This window comes from Notechis scutatus, chromosome 6, assembly GCF_049901735.1.
Source record: "Notechis scutatus isolate UNSWTSFEM ecotype Mainland chromosome 6, rNotScu1.2, whole genome shotgun sequence".
NCBI lineage: Eukaryota > Metazoa > Chordata > Lepidosauria > Squamata > Elapidae > Notechis > Notechis scutatus.
The window spans coordinates 36,807,003-36,822,096 of NC_142014.1; the positions used below are offsets into that span (position 1 = coordinate 36,807,003).

General features: G+C 37.4%; 1 protein-coding gene across 3 annotated transcripts in view; it reads left to right on the forward strand.

Moving 5' to 3' along the window:
- The window catches only part of RAP1B (RAP1B, member of RAS oncogene family), a 37,702-nt gene that overhangs the window by 3,306 nt on the left and 19,302 nt on the right, over positions 1 to 15,094 (forward strand). For 2 of the 3 annotated variants that reach the window (XM_087967984.1, XM_026667763.2), the window contains exon 2: positions 14,212 to 14,295. In XM_087967984.1, coding sequence (XP_087824110.1) covers positions 14,239 to 14,295 — 57 coding nt within the window. In that variant the 5' untranslated portion in view covers positions 14,212 to 14,238. Of the gene's footprint in view, positions 1 to 14,209; positions 14,296 to 15,094 lie in introns of all 3 variants that reach the window. The other variant, XM_087967985.1, reaches the window with a different exon arrangement.

A 15,094-nucleotide genomic window follows, 5' to 3' on the forward strand; every position in this document is an offset into this window, starting at 1 on the left:
ACAATAGCTTGGAATATTTCCAAATTTAAATGGGTTAGTTAAGTTTTTAAAATATAGAAAAATGAAATATTTGTATATCTAAAAACGATATAATTTGTATGGATTATCCAACCACCTGTAATCAAGATATGATGACTATTTTATATAATAGCTATTGTTTATTTTTGATTCCAAATAAGTCAAAAACCATCTTCTTTCTTCCAGTTTTTGGAGAACAGATTGATAGGAACTGTGATTGCTGCATGCTATCTCTAGTGATTATATTTTAAGTTTAGAGTTGACTATTTTGTACATAATCATTTATGAGTTGTTATGCTTTCATGGTTTTGAGATTTTTATATTTCAGCTAACCAATTCTTGCAGTGAAGGCAGCTTATTAATATTAGAAATTGAAGGCTTCATACAGTGAACTCTTTAATGAAATATGTTTGGAAACAAAAAACGTTTAGGGATAATTAGTGGCAATAATGTTATAATGCATTTGCTATTTAATAAATGCCATAAACATAAAATAATGAAATACAACTGGATATATTTATTTAAAATACTGCATTAAAGGTAATTGGGAAGAGGAAGCAACACAATTACTAATGATAGCAATAATATGCTGTTGTTACCATAATTAGGGAATTGTTTTATACTTTGCAGGTTATAAATTCACAAACTCATAATACTCCCTAACACAGAGTTTCTTAAATAAAATTTAAAAGGAGTGTAAATATTTAATCAAACAGGAGATGAATGGATTGGAGGACACATGCTGAACTAAATAAAACTAACCTTTTAAAACCTACTTCTTTTCTAATTAAGTGGAAAAGCTTTTTTTGTTAATCTATTCAGTTAAGTGCATCTGGTTAAAATGTTTATTATACAATTAGAAAATATTAACTACCTCTATCCTTATCTGTTCTGTAGTTTTTAACTATATAAATTAACTGGCCTATGAAAAAACACCTCTGGAATATTGATTTGTAATTCAAATATTCTTCTTCTGCAAACTTTTAAAAAAGTAATATTCTTTTCATTTTTATTTTTTAACAAGGTTACTAGAAGCACACTTTAGTCTTGCCTTCAAACACTTTTATATTAGGAAAAAATCCTTGAAATAGATTAGACTTTTTGAAGTGCTTAACATTGTTGTCTTGCCTGTAACTGGGAGAAGAGGGTCAAGCAAAACCTGGAAAATAGACCTGATGAGGTGCAGAAAGGTACTTGAAGAAAAAACACCCTATGGAAGTAATAATTTAGAGGTGGGAGGACATTAAAATTAAAGAAAAGTTTGCTACAAGTGATGGACCTTTGTGAAGAATGTACAGTAATGGGAAAGAAAGAGTGAAACTACTAGAATGGAATGAGCAGTTGAATGATGCATAAGTTCTGTGAAAATTGTAGAATGGACATTAAACGGAGCAGATTTGAAAACCATTGGGTTCAGTTCCTTGGGAAAATACTTCAGTAAATTTGATTTGCTTATATGCTATTCAGAATAGAGAGTGGTTTCTTTTGTAAGCATGGCTTTATTATCTTAATGTATGCAAGTTGGGGAGCTTCTGTCTTGGAATTTTGTAGTGGAATGTAATATTTTTAGAGGAATGCATTTTATTTCACTCAGAAAAAAATTGCTGTAGTGCATGAGAGGTTTTTTTTTTAAAAAAAGCTGACTCAGTAGGTAAGGGTCCTGAATATGCAAAATTGTGTTACTGTAAATGGTTGCCAGAGGAATAAAAATGTAAAGTGCTGTCGGGTTTTCATTTAATGCCATCAAACTTTTTCTCTTAATATCTAATCATGTTGGTTTCATTTTCTTGGATCAAATATTCAGTATGCTACTGTAATCATATTACTAAAATAAGGACTTGTTTATTAATACTGTACATTTTTATTATTTTCATAAGTACCATGAAAAGTCAGGCTGCAATAGATCCTTTTCCCATATTTTTCAGAATATATTTTTTGATGTTTTTAACGAGTGCTACCTTTAGTATTAATGTTTTTTATTCCCATTGTCAGAGTTTTTGTAGTTGTTTTATATTCTTGCATTTTAGAATAATGTCTATTTGTTAACTGTCTGGAATGCTGTTTAGGTTAGACTATTGAACAGTAAACAATACAATTATTATATTCCATTCCCAGTAAATATGATTTTGATTCGTGCCTGACATTGTTGATTGCACCATTCTGTGATCTAGTAATGAATATTTAAAAATTCATAGTGCCACTCTGTTTAGCTAGGGCTAGGCTATTTATTGGCTTACTAGTCACATTGAATATTTTGAAAAATGCTTGTCAAACTTTTCTGCAACATACTATGTTTTCTGCAGTTATAAAAACAAGCAATTTATCTTTGACTCATTCCCAAAGACAAGTATCTTTTAAAATCAAGGGGCTTCTTACAGTAATTTCTAGCTCTTCAAAAGATTTCTAGATTTCTTAATACATATTGTTATATACCCATAGTTTCTAATCCAAAAATTAGTCTAGCATATTGTTTTCCAGTCTTATATATTTTACTTTTACATAAGGCAAAGCCTGACAGTTTTAAGCCTAAAGTTTAAATGTGTAAAATTAACAAGTCATGTAAGTTTTAGGGACAAATGATATTGGTTATAAACTATAAGAAATCCAGTGTAGCATTTGTAGCCCGGAGTCAGTGAATAACTTGATTATATCAAATAATGGAGAAAGTAGCTTATACATTGTGGAACCAAGTAATAAAATAATAGATATTGTCAATTCTGTTACTCAATTATGAAATCAGGACAACAGTACTGTCTCTTCTAATTGCTGGTTTAGTAATACTATTTAAATGCTTCTATATAAAAATGTTTTTATCACTTTGTGATCTTTACAATTTGGAGATACTGGGAACAACTAAAGCTTGCAGTAGGTGGGCATTTGTACTTGCTTCATTGTGCGTTTTCTTATATAAAATGTGTTACATTTATTTTTGAGGATAGAGTATTTTTGTTTTAATTTACTTTAATAAAATAGTTACAATAAAGCACCCTGGAGCTAATTGGAAGACTTGGGGAAAACGGCAAGTTTTTTCAATGTGAAACACTTGATTGTTTTTTCCTGAACTTTGCAGATTGGATGACATTAACTTTGGGGTATCAGTTTGCCTGTAGACTCAGTTCAACCACAATGTCTAACTTTTAAAAACCTACCGGTAATTGGCCCACAGTTAGTCTGCTTCAAGAATTGTATTCTTCCATATTTAATGCTGAAGGCACAGACTTTTCTGTTTCAAAGGCCTTTCTATAGATAACATACTGATTCAAGGTTTTACTGTTAAGACTTATAGCTGACAGAGTCATTTATAATATTAGACTATGATATATAGTTAGAAATAAGAGGAAATACATGGGATGGCAGATTGCTAGCTCATTGTTGGGTAGGGAAGTACAATACTGCTTGACAGTAAATGACATCTGATTATTTTGCATAAAGAAATGTTTAAAAATCAAAATAAAATAAAATAAAATACCATCAGTATTCCTAAACTGAATGGAGCATCATCTAATGTCAATAAAGGCCATTCACATCAAGGGAATTGAACACAAAGCTTTCTTCCAAAGCAGGGAATCAATATCACAAGCTAGAACAGGCAATTAAATGAAGCAGCATGCTTGATTTAGAGAAGAGACCTTGTTTGTTTCAACAGACAATACTAAGCATGCACATTTTCTTTAGGAAAAGACTAAACTGATCCACTTTTCTTAAAAATCATGTGTTTCTTTCATACTGATTATGCTGTTAGAGCCTATTTAGCAAATGCTGTGCCTTTTTTCCATAACTTCTGTGAAATTTGCATAAAAAGGTCTAGTTATTGCTATTTTTTTATATAGCTCAGCTTCACTTATGGCAGTTGGCTATAATTTATATTTCCAAATGTGGGGTTATATATAAAGGCATTAGAGTTAAATAATAGTTCATCAAAAACATCCAAGCCAGTTTTAAAAAATACATATTTTGCTTTCAGACTTTGGACAGCTTCAGATTTGTTTTGTTGAAAAAATAGCTGGTATACTTTATTTTAAGCATATATTTATATCCAGCAAAGCTATATTATATTTGAACATAGCAGGGCATGCTAAGGCAAAATGATTACTTAAATTATAGGTAGATGATCACAAGTTCTTATGCAAATTACTGGTAAAGAAATAATAAATAGACGGAGTTCTGACTTCTCTAGATAAAGGATGTAAATAAAAAAAGCAGTTTATGTATTTTGTTCTCAAGACTCATAGTTATGCAGCTTCGAATTCCTACATCCAAGCACACATGCAAAATAACAGTAAGTCTAGTAGTTATCCATATACTTTCTACACATACGTAAAGTTGCATTTATTCATTTATAATAAAATTCACATGCATAAAATTTTATTCCTGATATATGCATGTACAAATTTTATATGACTGTATAAAATTCCGTTTAAATTTCACAGGCATCTACTATAGTACCCTTTCCCTCTTATGTTGCTTCAGCAACATGTTATGAATATCACTATCCCTGAGAATGACTATTGGTAATTACAACAGAAATATCTTGGTGTAGCAGTAGAAAACTATTCTCCTTAAAAGCAGGAAAAGTATTTTTGTTCAGAATATGTAATTATTATTACATATAATTAGTTATATGCTAAAATTTCTCTAAAGAGGCACATATTTTTGTATCCTAAATTAGCAGGGATCTGAATTAACATTTCCAGTAGTTTAAGTATATGTACAGGTAATCTTATATCTGGTCCTTTAAGGACAGTTTGAAGTTACGACAGCTCAGAAACAGCTCTTTACAATTCTGCAATCACCTCAGGAGTTCCCTTCCATGCATGGTGGGAAGCTACCTACCCTCCTTTACACTCTGTAAAATACTTCTGGCCATGATAAAACATTGCTTCCCTGAAATAATGTGATTGTGGTCTAGGTACTTGGCAATATGCTGTCACCTATGATTGGTTGCCAAGCTCCTGCAATCATGAGATTGCCATTTGCAGTCTTTTCTGCTGACTTCTCCAGAAGATCAGTGGGGAAGCTGGCAGGGAAGGTTATAAGCTGCTGCTGCTGCCTGCCAAAGGATTTCCCCACTTCTCCATGCATGGGGAGGCAGAAATCCTTCATTGGGCTGCCAAAATGAGACTTGGATCTTCAGGATCCATGCTTCATTTTTGCTGGCCAGTGCAGGAGTTCCCTTCTGGGCATATAGAGGCTTGGGGAATTCTTGCACTGGGCTGGAGAAACTCAAGTGGGGATCCTGAAGATCAAGAGTTCCATCATGTACTCCACCAAAGGAGTTCCATGCATATAGAGGAGCTGCCTACCCTCCTTTGGCAGGCAGCTTTTTCGTTCCATCCACCTGATGACAGATGTGGTTATGTAACAACCAGAATAGGGAGAACTGGGCTGAACGACAGTTTCCAGTCCCAATTGGGGTAATAAGTCAAGGACTACCCGTATAAGTTATAAGCCTCTGCTTATAGCAGCTTGCCTCATGAGAGGTCCTTAGTGATCTGTGAGCTTGGTTATCATAGACATTTCTTTACCCAATCTAGGTAACATCATCAGTGCAAAGAACCAAGCTCAGAGCGCATCAAGGATTTCTCTCATTTCAACCCTGAGCTACAAATATTCTCTTTTATTGGAGTTTGCCTCCATGTGCTAGGGCACATCTTAAAATGAATTCTGCCTTGAGCAATAAACTAACCTCTGGCTAGAATGATAGCACAGTAGGTTGCTCCTTTTGGAGCCACAAAAAATGATGTTTCCTGTTTTTTACTGCTGCTTTAATATGTTCTGCATGATGTAATTAATTTGTGAAGAAATGTGAAGATGGATGATAATTGCATAAAGTGAAGTTTTGTGATTCAGGATCAGAGTTGATTGTATGTATGTATGTATGTATGTATGTATGTATGTATAGTATTCAGCTTTGTTCGGGTATTTTCCCACGTATTTTAAGAAAACGTGTGTGTGTGTGTATCTTTGGTTATTCGGGTTTTCTTCCGCGTAAAATTGGAAGTATCTTGGCGACGTTTTGACGAAATCTCATTCATCATCTTCAGGCTTGTGTCTTCGGCTTGAGTTACTCTGAGAAGCACAAAGCCGAAGACACAAGCCTGAAGATGACGAATGAGATTTCGTCGAAACGTCGCTAAGATACTTACAATTTTACGCGGGAGAAAACCCGAATAACCAAAGATCCACATACAAATACCCGCGAAAACCTCAGAAAATGTGTGTGTGTGTGTGTGTACATACATACATACATACAGAGAATTCTCTCTATTCTCTCTTTGGATTAAATTTGGTACATACTGTATATGCTACATTTTATTGGGGGGGGGGAGGGAACTGATGCACACAAGGTTATAGACTCCTTATCCTATGAAACTGCCAAAACAAAATAACACAGCGCAGTATTGATTTCGGGAATTTTCTCTTGAAGTATAAACTATGTGTATTAGCCTGCAGTGTGAATTAGTCCACACTTTTGTATAAAGGTGCATAAGGTTATTCACCAATGCCTGGGTCCTGCAGTAACAATACTATATATAAAATATAACATGCTTCAACTGGAGCATATAGGTGGACACCTGGGATATGTTCTTGATGAGAAACAAATATGTTATTATTTCCCCCCTTACTATAATCAAAGTGACATAGTTCGGTTGTGTCATTCCTGTTCAACCTTTATGATATGTACACTCGGTATCTTTTGTTTATTTCTACATACCTGGAAGAATTTTGATTGGGTAGGTGGGTTTTTTTTTCAGTTATGTCTTTTTGAAATTCACCTAAACTATCTAACAATGTAACTGAATAGAATTCTTTTCACAGAAACTTTACTTACTGAATCTAATGGCTTTTTACTAGAATACATGTGGCTTGTTTTGGCACTCAGTACAAAATGATCCAGATCTAGGATATTCCAATGGAATATTGGTGTTTTGTATTAAAACAGAACTTGAAACTTCTAAAATGTTCCACCATGAGATCTTTGCTTCCTCATTTCTTGTCAAATATAAATAGTATTTCACTATAAGTGCTATCTACAACGCAGCACACATAAAATTGACCACTAAAATAATTGAAAACAAAGCAATAAGAAGTAAGAAGTAAGAAGTAAATGCATCACTATTTGTATAAACAGCCACAAAATTCTGAATCCAGCAAAAGAGCAACAGGAATTTAAGGAGACATTTCAATGAAGTGTACAAAATATATACAGTGGTGTTTAAAAGTTTATAAATTCTTCTGAATTTTCAATATTTGTGCATAAAAATGGCCTAAAACATCTGTTCTCCACATAAACCGTTAAAACTAGATAAAGAGAACCCAATTAAATGAGTCAAAAACATTGTATTTGTTCATTTATTCACTGAGGAAAATGATCCAAAATTGCATAATAGTTTGTGGTAAAAGTATATGAGCCTCTGGGATTATCAGTTAATTTTCCTATGTTCAACATAGTCCTTAATCTCACATTCTCCGTTGTGCTGGTCAGAGAATCCAATGATGGGGTTGGCTCTGCTTCCTTGCTTGGAGACTGAGTCAGTCATTTCTTTAGTCCCGCCTCCGCATGCCCAGTTTTGACTCAGTCTTTAAGCAAGGAGAATGCACGGAGAGGTGCTTAAGAAGGAATATTCAAACACACTAGAATTCCTCTCCACACCCCCAAACCCCTTCAGGAGGTGCCTGATTTCAAGGGACAAAACAAAAAGCATCATGGAGGCAGCAGTTCAACATCTGCTGGACATCCAAGCTATCCAACCAGTTCCACAGGACAAACAAAAATGGAGGTTCTACTTGATCCTGTTCATAGTTCCAAAGGCATCGGGAGGGTGGAGAGCAATTCTGGACTTCAAAAGGTTAAACAAACACATAATGTACAAAAGATTCAAAATGCAGTCCCTCCAGTCATTACTGGGGAATATCTGAGAAGGCAATATATTAACATCAGTAGACCTCACAGAGGCATACTTACACATCCCCAGCCTTCAAATTCATAGAAGGTTCCTGAGATTCTGCTATGCCGGCCAGCATTGCCAATACAGGGCCCTGCCGTTCGGACTATTCTCAGCACCCAGAACATTCACCAAAGTACTGGTCAGTGATGGCAGCATATCAGAACAATCCCAGTGCGGGTTCTTTGCTACCTGGACAACATATTAATACAGTCCGCTTCCCCCGTCAGGGCAAGGGAGGACTTAGGGATAGCAATTCAAATGCTACAGGAGCACGGGTTTTCCGTGAATTTGGACAAGAGCCATCTGACTCCAACCAATCGGCTGCGGCACTTGGGAGCAGTCATAGACACCAATTCAGGCGAGGTGTACCTGTCACAGGAGCGCCAGGCCAGCATAAAGGTGCTGGCAGGTCAGATTCTGACAGCCAGAACAGTGACCCTGGATCTGCTCACGCAACTCCTGGGCAAAATAGTGTCCTGCATATCTATCGTCCCTTGTGCATGCCTTCACTCAAGAACATTGCAATGGTTCCATATCAAAGATAAGGTAGGAGCAATACAAAGGTCAAGGTGTGGGTTCCACCAGAGGTGAGGCAATCTCTCCAGTGGTGGAGGTCACAGGCCTTAACCAGGGGATATGGCTTCAAAGAGCCCAATCGATTGACCATTACAACAGATGCCAGCCTATTTGGCTGGGGCTCCCACTTCCAGTCCCAGATCGCACAAGACCAATACTCCCGAGCAGAATTCAAAAACATCAATTGGCTGGAACTCAGAGCGACTCATCTGGCCCTAAGAAGATTCCAAACGATTACAGTGGGTCACACATACTCATCCTGATGGACAATGCGGCCACCAAGATCTCCCTCAACTAGGGGACCTTACTGCATCCAGAGCTACACTGGCTCCAACTAACCGTCTGGCATTGAGCGGAGTACGTTGGGTCAGCTCAAATGCTCCGACAAGGTAATACAAACAATACAGGCATCTAGGAGGCCTTTAACCAACAGAATCTATGACGCCATGTGGAGGTCCTTCTGTGCTTGGTTTTCCAAAACACAGATCAAACCGATCACAGCATCAGTAACACAAATTCTAGAATTCCTCCAGGAGGGACTGGATAGAGGCTTGTCCCCCAATACATTATGTAGACAACTAGTGGCAATTGCATCAGTCTTGGGTTGTGGAAACCCAAAATCCCTCGCCCTACACCTACTGGTGCGTAGATTCATCAGAGGAGCTACTAACCTAAAGCTCCAGCGATTCACAGGTACCCCACCTGGGACTTAACCAAAATCCTGAGGACACTCATGACAGAACTGTTCGAGCCACTGTGCTCTACCAGTTTACGTTTCCTTACCTTTAAGGTGGTGTCCCTAGTGGCTATTACCTCAGCCAGACAGATATCCGAAGTGGCAGCCCTCTCTATCTTTGCATACTTCACCCAAATAGGGTGGTACTAAGGCTAGACCCAACCTTCCTCCCGAAGGTAAATCCACCTTCCATAGGGCACAAGAAATAGTGCTGTCGGACTTCTTCCCAAAACCAGTCCATGAGTTAGAGAAAAAGTGGCACTCCTTGAATGTTAGAAGGGAGACTTGTATTTATCTAAAGAGAACAGCTTCTATTAGAAAAACTGAATCAATGTTTGTGTCAGTGAGACCTAACTCATTGGGCTGCAAAATCTCACCAATGACCATAGGTCGGTGGATTCAGGCATGCATCGCAAAGTCTTACAATACCACTGCCTGGGAAAGTCACAGCACATTCAACTAGAAGCACAGCCATAACGGCGGCATGGAAGACACGGATCTCTATTGAGGACATCTGTACGGCGGGGATGTGGTCTTCTTCATCCCCATTCATCAGACATTACAAGTTAGATATCTTCGCATCAGAGGAGACAGCCTTCGGCAGATAAGTACTTCAAAGAGTGCATACTGAGGTGGGGACTCAAGACCAGACTACTACCCACCCTTAGTACAGTCAGCTTTAGTAGGTCCCATGCAGAAGTAGTATTCAGCAGGTTCTGACCAGTTCTGGAGAACCGGTAAGCAGAAATTTTGAATAGTTCGGAGAACCGGCAAATACCATCTCTGACTGGTCCCACCCCCATCTATTCTCTGCCTCCCAAGTTCCAGCTGATCGGCTGGGTCTTCTTTTGTTGCCCTGCACAGGAGAACGGAGCTGGAAAAGCAGGTTAGTGGGGTGGGGAGAGAATGGGATTTTGCAGTAACCTTCCCCCAATAGTGGAGAGGGAATGGAGATTTTAGAGTATCCTTCTCCTGCCACGCCTACCAAGCCATGCCTACCAGTCACATCATGCCCACCAAGCCATACCCACAGGACCGATAGTAAAAAAAATTGAATCCCACCTCTGATCCCATGGATTGGATTATCCAATCAGCACAACGGAGAAAGAATGTTGGTCTTCCCTGACACACTTCCCGTTGTGCTGGAGGAAAATCTAAACTCACCCTGACAGACGTCAGGTCCTAAGTCCAGGAGGGACCAGAAGAGGCACCGAGAAAATCTCCAAGTCAATCACTTAGCCTTCATCAAAACTGGGCATGTGCAGTAGGAGGAGGCAGGACTAAAGAAATGATTGACTCAGTCTCCAAGCAAGGAAGCAGAACCAATCCCACACATTGGATTCTCCTCCAGCACAATGAGAAGAAGCATGTCCGATAAGACCAACACACTATGTCTGCTTTTTCAGAGAGACTGCCAGCCAGAATTTGCTTCAAGGGTGTTTAGTTCATCATGAATCCTCATTGGAAACCAGTAGTGCTTCTTAATCTCTGAACATGTGTTTTATTGATTCTTCTGCCTGTCTTTAAGTACCTCTAGCCAAAGACAAGTATGATGGATCTACCCAAGGTGGTTTTTTTTTTTTTTTAAAAAAAAGCACTTTCCAAGTTTCCATGGTTAAAAAAAATTAAAATATGATTACAGGATATCAAAATGTTTTAAAAATATAGAATAAGATTGTATTATTACTCTGCAATAAAGGTGGAAGATTTTAACTTTGGGATAATCTGCACACCCCCACAGTAGTGGCCAAAATTGTGGAAACCTTTTGGGAAAAGTGTATTTTTGAGGTTTGATGGCTAATAACACCACTTTTTTTGAAGTAGTACCATAAAATTAAATGTCAATGGCAAGATAATTTAATCAAGAATGTAATGCAACCAAGTTTGTTCAATTATCTGTATTCTATGAAAAGTTATACCCAAATAACCAGAAAAAGGAAGCCCAACTTGCTTAAGTTGATATCAGGTAGCTTTCCTTCATCTGATTATAGCCAATGATCATGAGTGTTTAGCGAGCCAATCAGGTGTCATCTTGTTTTGGCTATGAGCCAATCAGATGACAGTAGGATTCAGTTATTGATGTCATGTATTGAAGCTGAGAGGAGGACATTTGTCAGTGTGTTATGTGATCGCTATCAAGTTGGTTGGGGTTTTTTGTGTTCTTTCATTTAGTGAGCTTGTAAAACGTAATAAAGTTAAAGTAATGGTGCAAAGAGTAACCGGTCTCCCAGAAAGCGATGTAAAATAGTATTATTAAGTGAACAAGGTTACAGTTATAAAGAAATTAGAAGAAAAATTGGTGGAAACTTAACCAAAGGTGGCATTTCTAAGTTTTTGAAGAGGTATAAGGAGACTCAGTCACTAAAAAACCACACTGGTAAAGGCAGGAAAAGGTGCACAATAGCAAGTTATGATAGAAGAATTAAGTGACTGTGCCTACGTGACAGAAGAAAATCATCTGGCTGTATACAAGATGAAATGGCACCATGCAATGTGAAGTTGAGTGAAAAGACCATTCGGCGCACACCGCAGGAATTTGGCCTAAAATCTAGAATTTCACCAAAAAAGCCACTTTTATCTCTCAACAAAGGTTGAAAAGATGAAACTGGGCTAAAACCCATGTTACCTGGACAGAGGAACAATAGGACATTGTTATTTGGAGTGATGAGACCAAGATCATCCTGTTTGGTAGTGCTGGCATAAAATACATAAGACAGTTTTCCCAAAAGGTTTCCACAATTTTGGCCACTACTGTGCTTCTAAGAAATTTGCATTCTAGATATCTAAATCTAGTTGCACTTTTTCTCCAATGGTTATTTGCAGGAGAAAAATAGCATTATAAAGAGTGATAAGCACTTCCCACTCTTTCAGGCTTATGTGATTGGAAGGAGGCAAAAGGGACCTTAGAATGGATGTAGCAACATTCTCAGCCACTGGCCAACTCTTTCTGGTGGAGAGATGGTGGGAAGCTTTTTGAATTTGTATTCTCTAGCCCCCAACTGGAGATAGTTCATTTTTAACTCCTCTCTTCATTTTGTTGGCTCCCCACTACCACCACCAAACTATTATTTTTTGAGAGCTACTGTGGGATGAATAGAGTCCAGAGTTCCTTTACATATTTTTTCCAATATTCTATTGGGTTGGAAGCAGTAAAATCTCCTTGTATGTAAATAAGCAAGGTAATTAACATATAACCTATACTTCATGATATACATATTTTTAAAATATTTATGTAAAGCAAACGTATAGTGCAGTGGTGGCTAACCTTTTTGGGCTCCTGTGCCAAAAATCGTGTGCGTGCTTGGATGCTCGTGCTCGCATGCCAGCGCCCAGAAGGCAACGCGCGCCCCCCCACGCCCCTACACATGCATGTGTAATCCCACCCCATTACCTGCACTGCGCCTCACAGCTGAATTCCAGCCAGTTTGAGGCCTTTTTCAGCCTCCCAAAGGCTTGAGGAAGGCTTCTTCAGGCTTCTACAAGCTTTGTAGGCCGAAATCTAGCCCCATTTCATCACTTCCTGTTTTTCCAAAAATACTGGAAGTGACAAAACGGGGCTCGATTTCGGCTTACAAAGCTTGTAGAAGCCTGAAGAAGCCTTCCTCAAGCCTTTGGGAGGCCGAAAAAGGCCTTAAACTGGCCAAAAATCAGCTGTGAGGCACGCACATGCGCAGTGAGCTAAGTTTGCCTGCAGCTCGCGTGCCGGCACAAATGGCTCTGCGTGCCACCTGTGGCATGCGTGCCATAGGTTCGCCATCACGGGTATAGTGGAATCACAAGTGAGCATTTAATTGATTTTTGTGAAGTTTATCTGAGTCCTCTTTCAACCTGTCACCTTTTATTTTCCTTATCACAAAGCTTTTTATACAATGCTGTTCTGTTGCTCACTTAAGCAGTTGTTACAATTTTCCTGCCATCTACTAGAATGGCAGTATAAGCTTTTGATATTTGAGCTTTAAAAGTCAATCAAATTATGAAATATTATAGTGATATTTTTCAGATGTTTGAATAAACAATAAGCTAAAAGGCAGACATTAATTTCAATATGAGTACTTGAATTTTGTTCAGGTCGTTCAAGCTGAGGTTAAAAAAAACCTTACCATATATGGTCATTGCTTTTGCCCATTAATATAGTGCGCAGGGAATAAAAAGATATTTCATCATAGCATTTCATCATAACTGATTTTTCGGTTGACAGCTCAATATCCTATGAGAATAAAATGATTACTATGAATCCAGTTGCTAGTAACTATATGAAGCTGAAGCAAAATATTAACAAGAAACTTTCCTGGATTTTGTGTGTGTGTGTGTGTGTGTGTGAAAATGTGAAAAGTCTAATTCATTCTTCCTTCCCTTGCTTAACAGATAACAGGTGACTTGAGCTCAGAGTTCTTATTTACTGTATTAACATTTTGGAAAATTCATCTATTTTCAGGAATTATCTAAAACAACCCATAGCATTACAGTGGTGTGTAAATGCACATAGAAATACACTAGTACTAAGATATTTAGCTTTTTTAATAGTATGGCTAAGGGAACGTATATCTTTTATACCTTGCATTGCTTAAGTGGTATTTTAAGATATATTTTAATTATTACAAAACTGTTCAATAGTTTACTAAACACTAGTATTTGACCAGTATTTCTGTGAGAGGTTGATTTTGCATCTCCTTGCTCTTCAGTGCATCTCACACAAGAACTGTTATCTCAGAGAGGGTAGCAGTTAGCAGATGATACATGTATATCATGCATCTTCACAGCAAATCTTAAAAATACAGTATATTGCATGAGTGCAGCCAATGTCTTTTCCAATTGTGTTCCTAAGAATTATCTCCAATGTTCAACTTGTACAGTAAAATAGTTTTCCTCCCAGATTTGACTTGCCTTTGACTTGACACATGTATATTTGCAACATATTTCTTTGTATTGCAGGATTTAAGGTGATTTAAGATTTACATCATGCGTGAATATAAACTAGTAGTTCTTGGTTCGGGAGGTGTTGGAAAGTCTGCATTGGTAAGTAGTATTCACCTCCATTTTACTGATTTATAAGATAGGAAATTAATAATCCACGGCTCAGGGTGACTAAACTTTAGATGACTTTTGTGCAGAAGAATATTGTATTCTATTATGAAATTCAATTTCTAGAATTGATTTCTAGGAAAAAAAATAACACAACAAAGTGATGTAAAGATATGTGGGAATGACCTTGGCAGACAGGAGAAAGAGCTGGATAACAATTAAAAGGCAACTTAATCCAGAGAAGCCGTGGGGGCATGGAAGATGTCTCAAAAGGGACCCTTTCTAGTGTTTTAGACTGTAAAGGCAGGAAGAAGAGATGTACTTTCAGACTTGCAAGATTCTGTTAATGTGGCCTTACAGTAAAGTTAAAGTTAGTATTTTTGGGTGTGCTTCTTGTTTGGATTATCTTGTAAGTCTGACAGCAAAATGATCTAAAACACTTTTATTCTTACATTTAGAGCTGAAACAATTCAAGTATTGTCAGCAAGGGAGTATAGGAATTCTTAAGTTCCTTCCAAGCAAATGGAAAATTGGAAGGCTTCAGAAGCTTGCCTCTTGTTTAGAACTCAAACAATTAAAAGGGTTTTTGTTCAAATGATTTAGATCTTTGACAACCCTAGAATGATACTATAAATAAATGGCTATAAGTACTTTATTCCTATGAGCATACACATAGCAGAATCAAGTGAAAGGAATGCTGGGATCCCCTTTTGGTGCACGTATTCTTTGTCTATAAAACCCTATATTGATTGGAAATACCTATTTTGCATTTTAAAAATCCAGTCATCTGAGC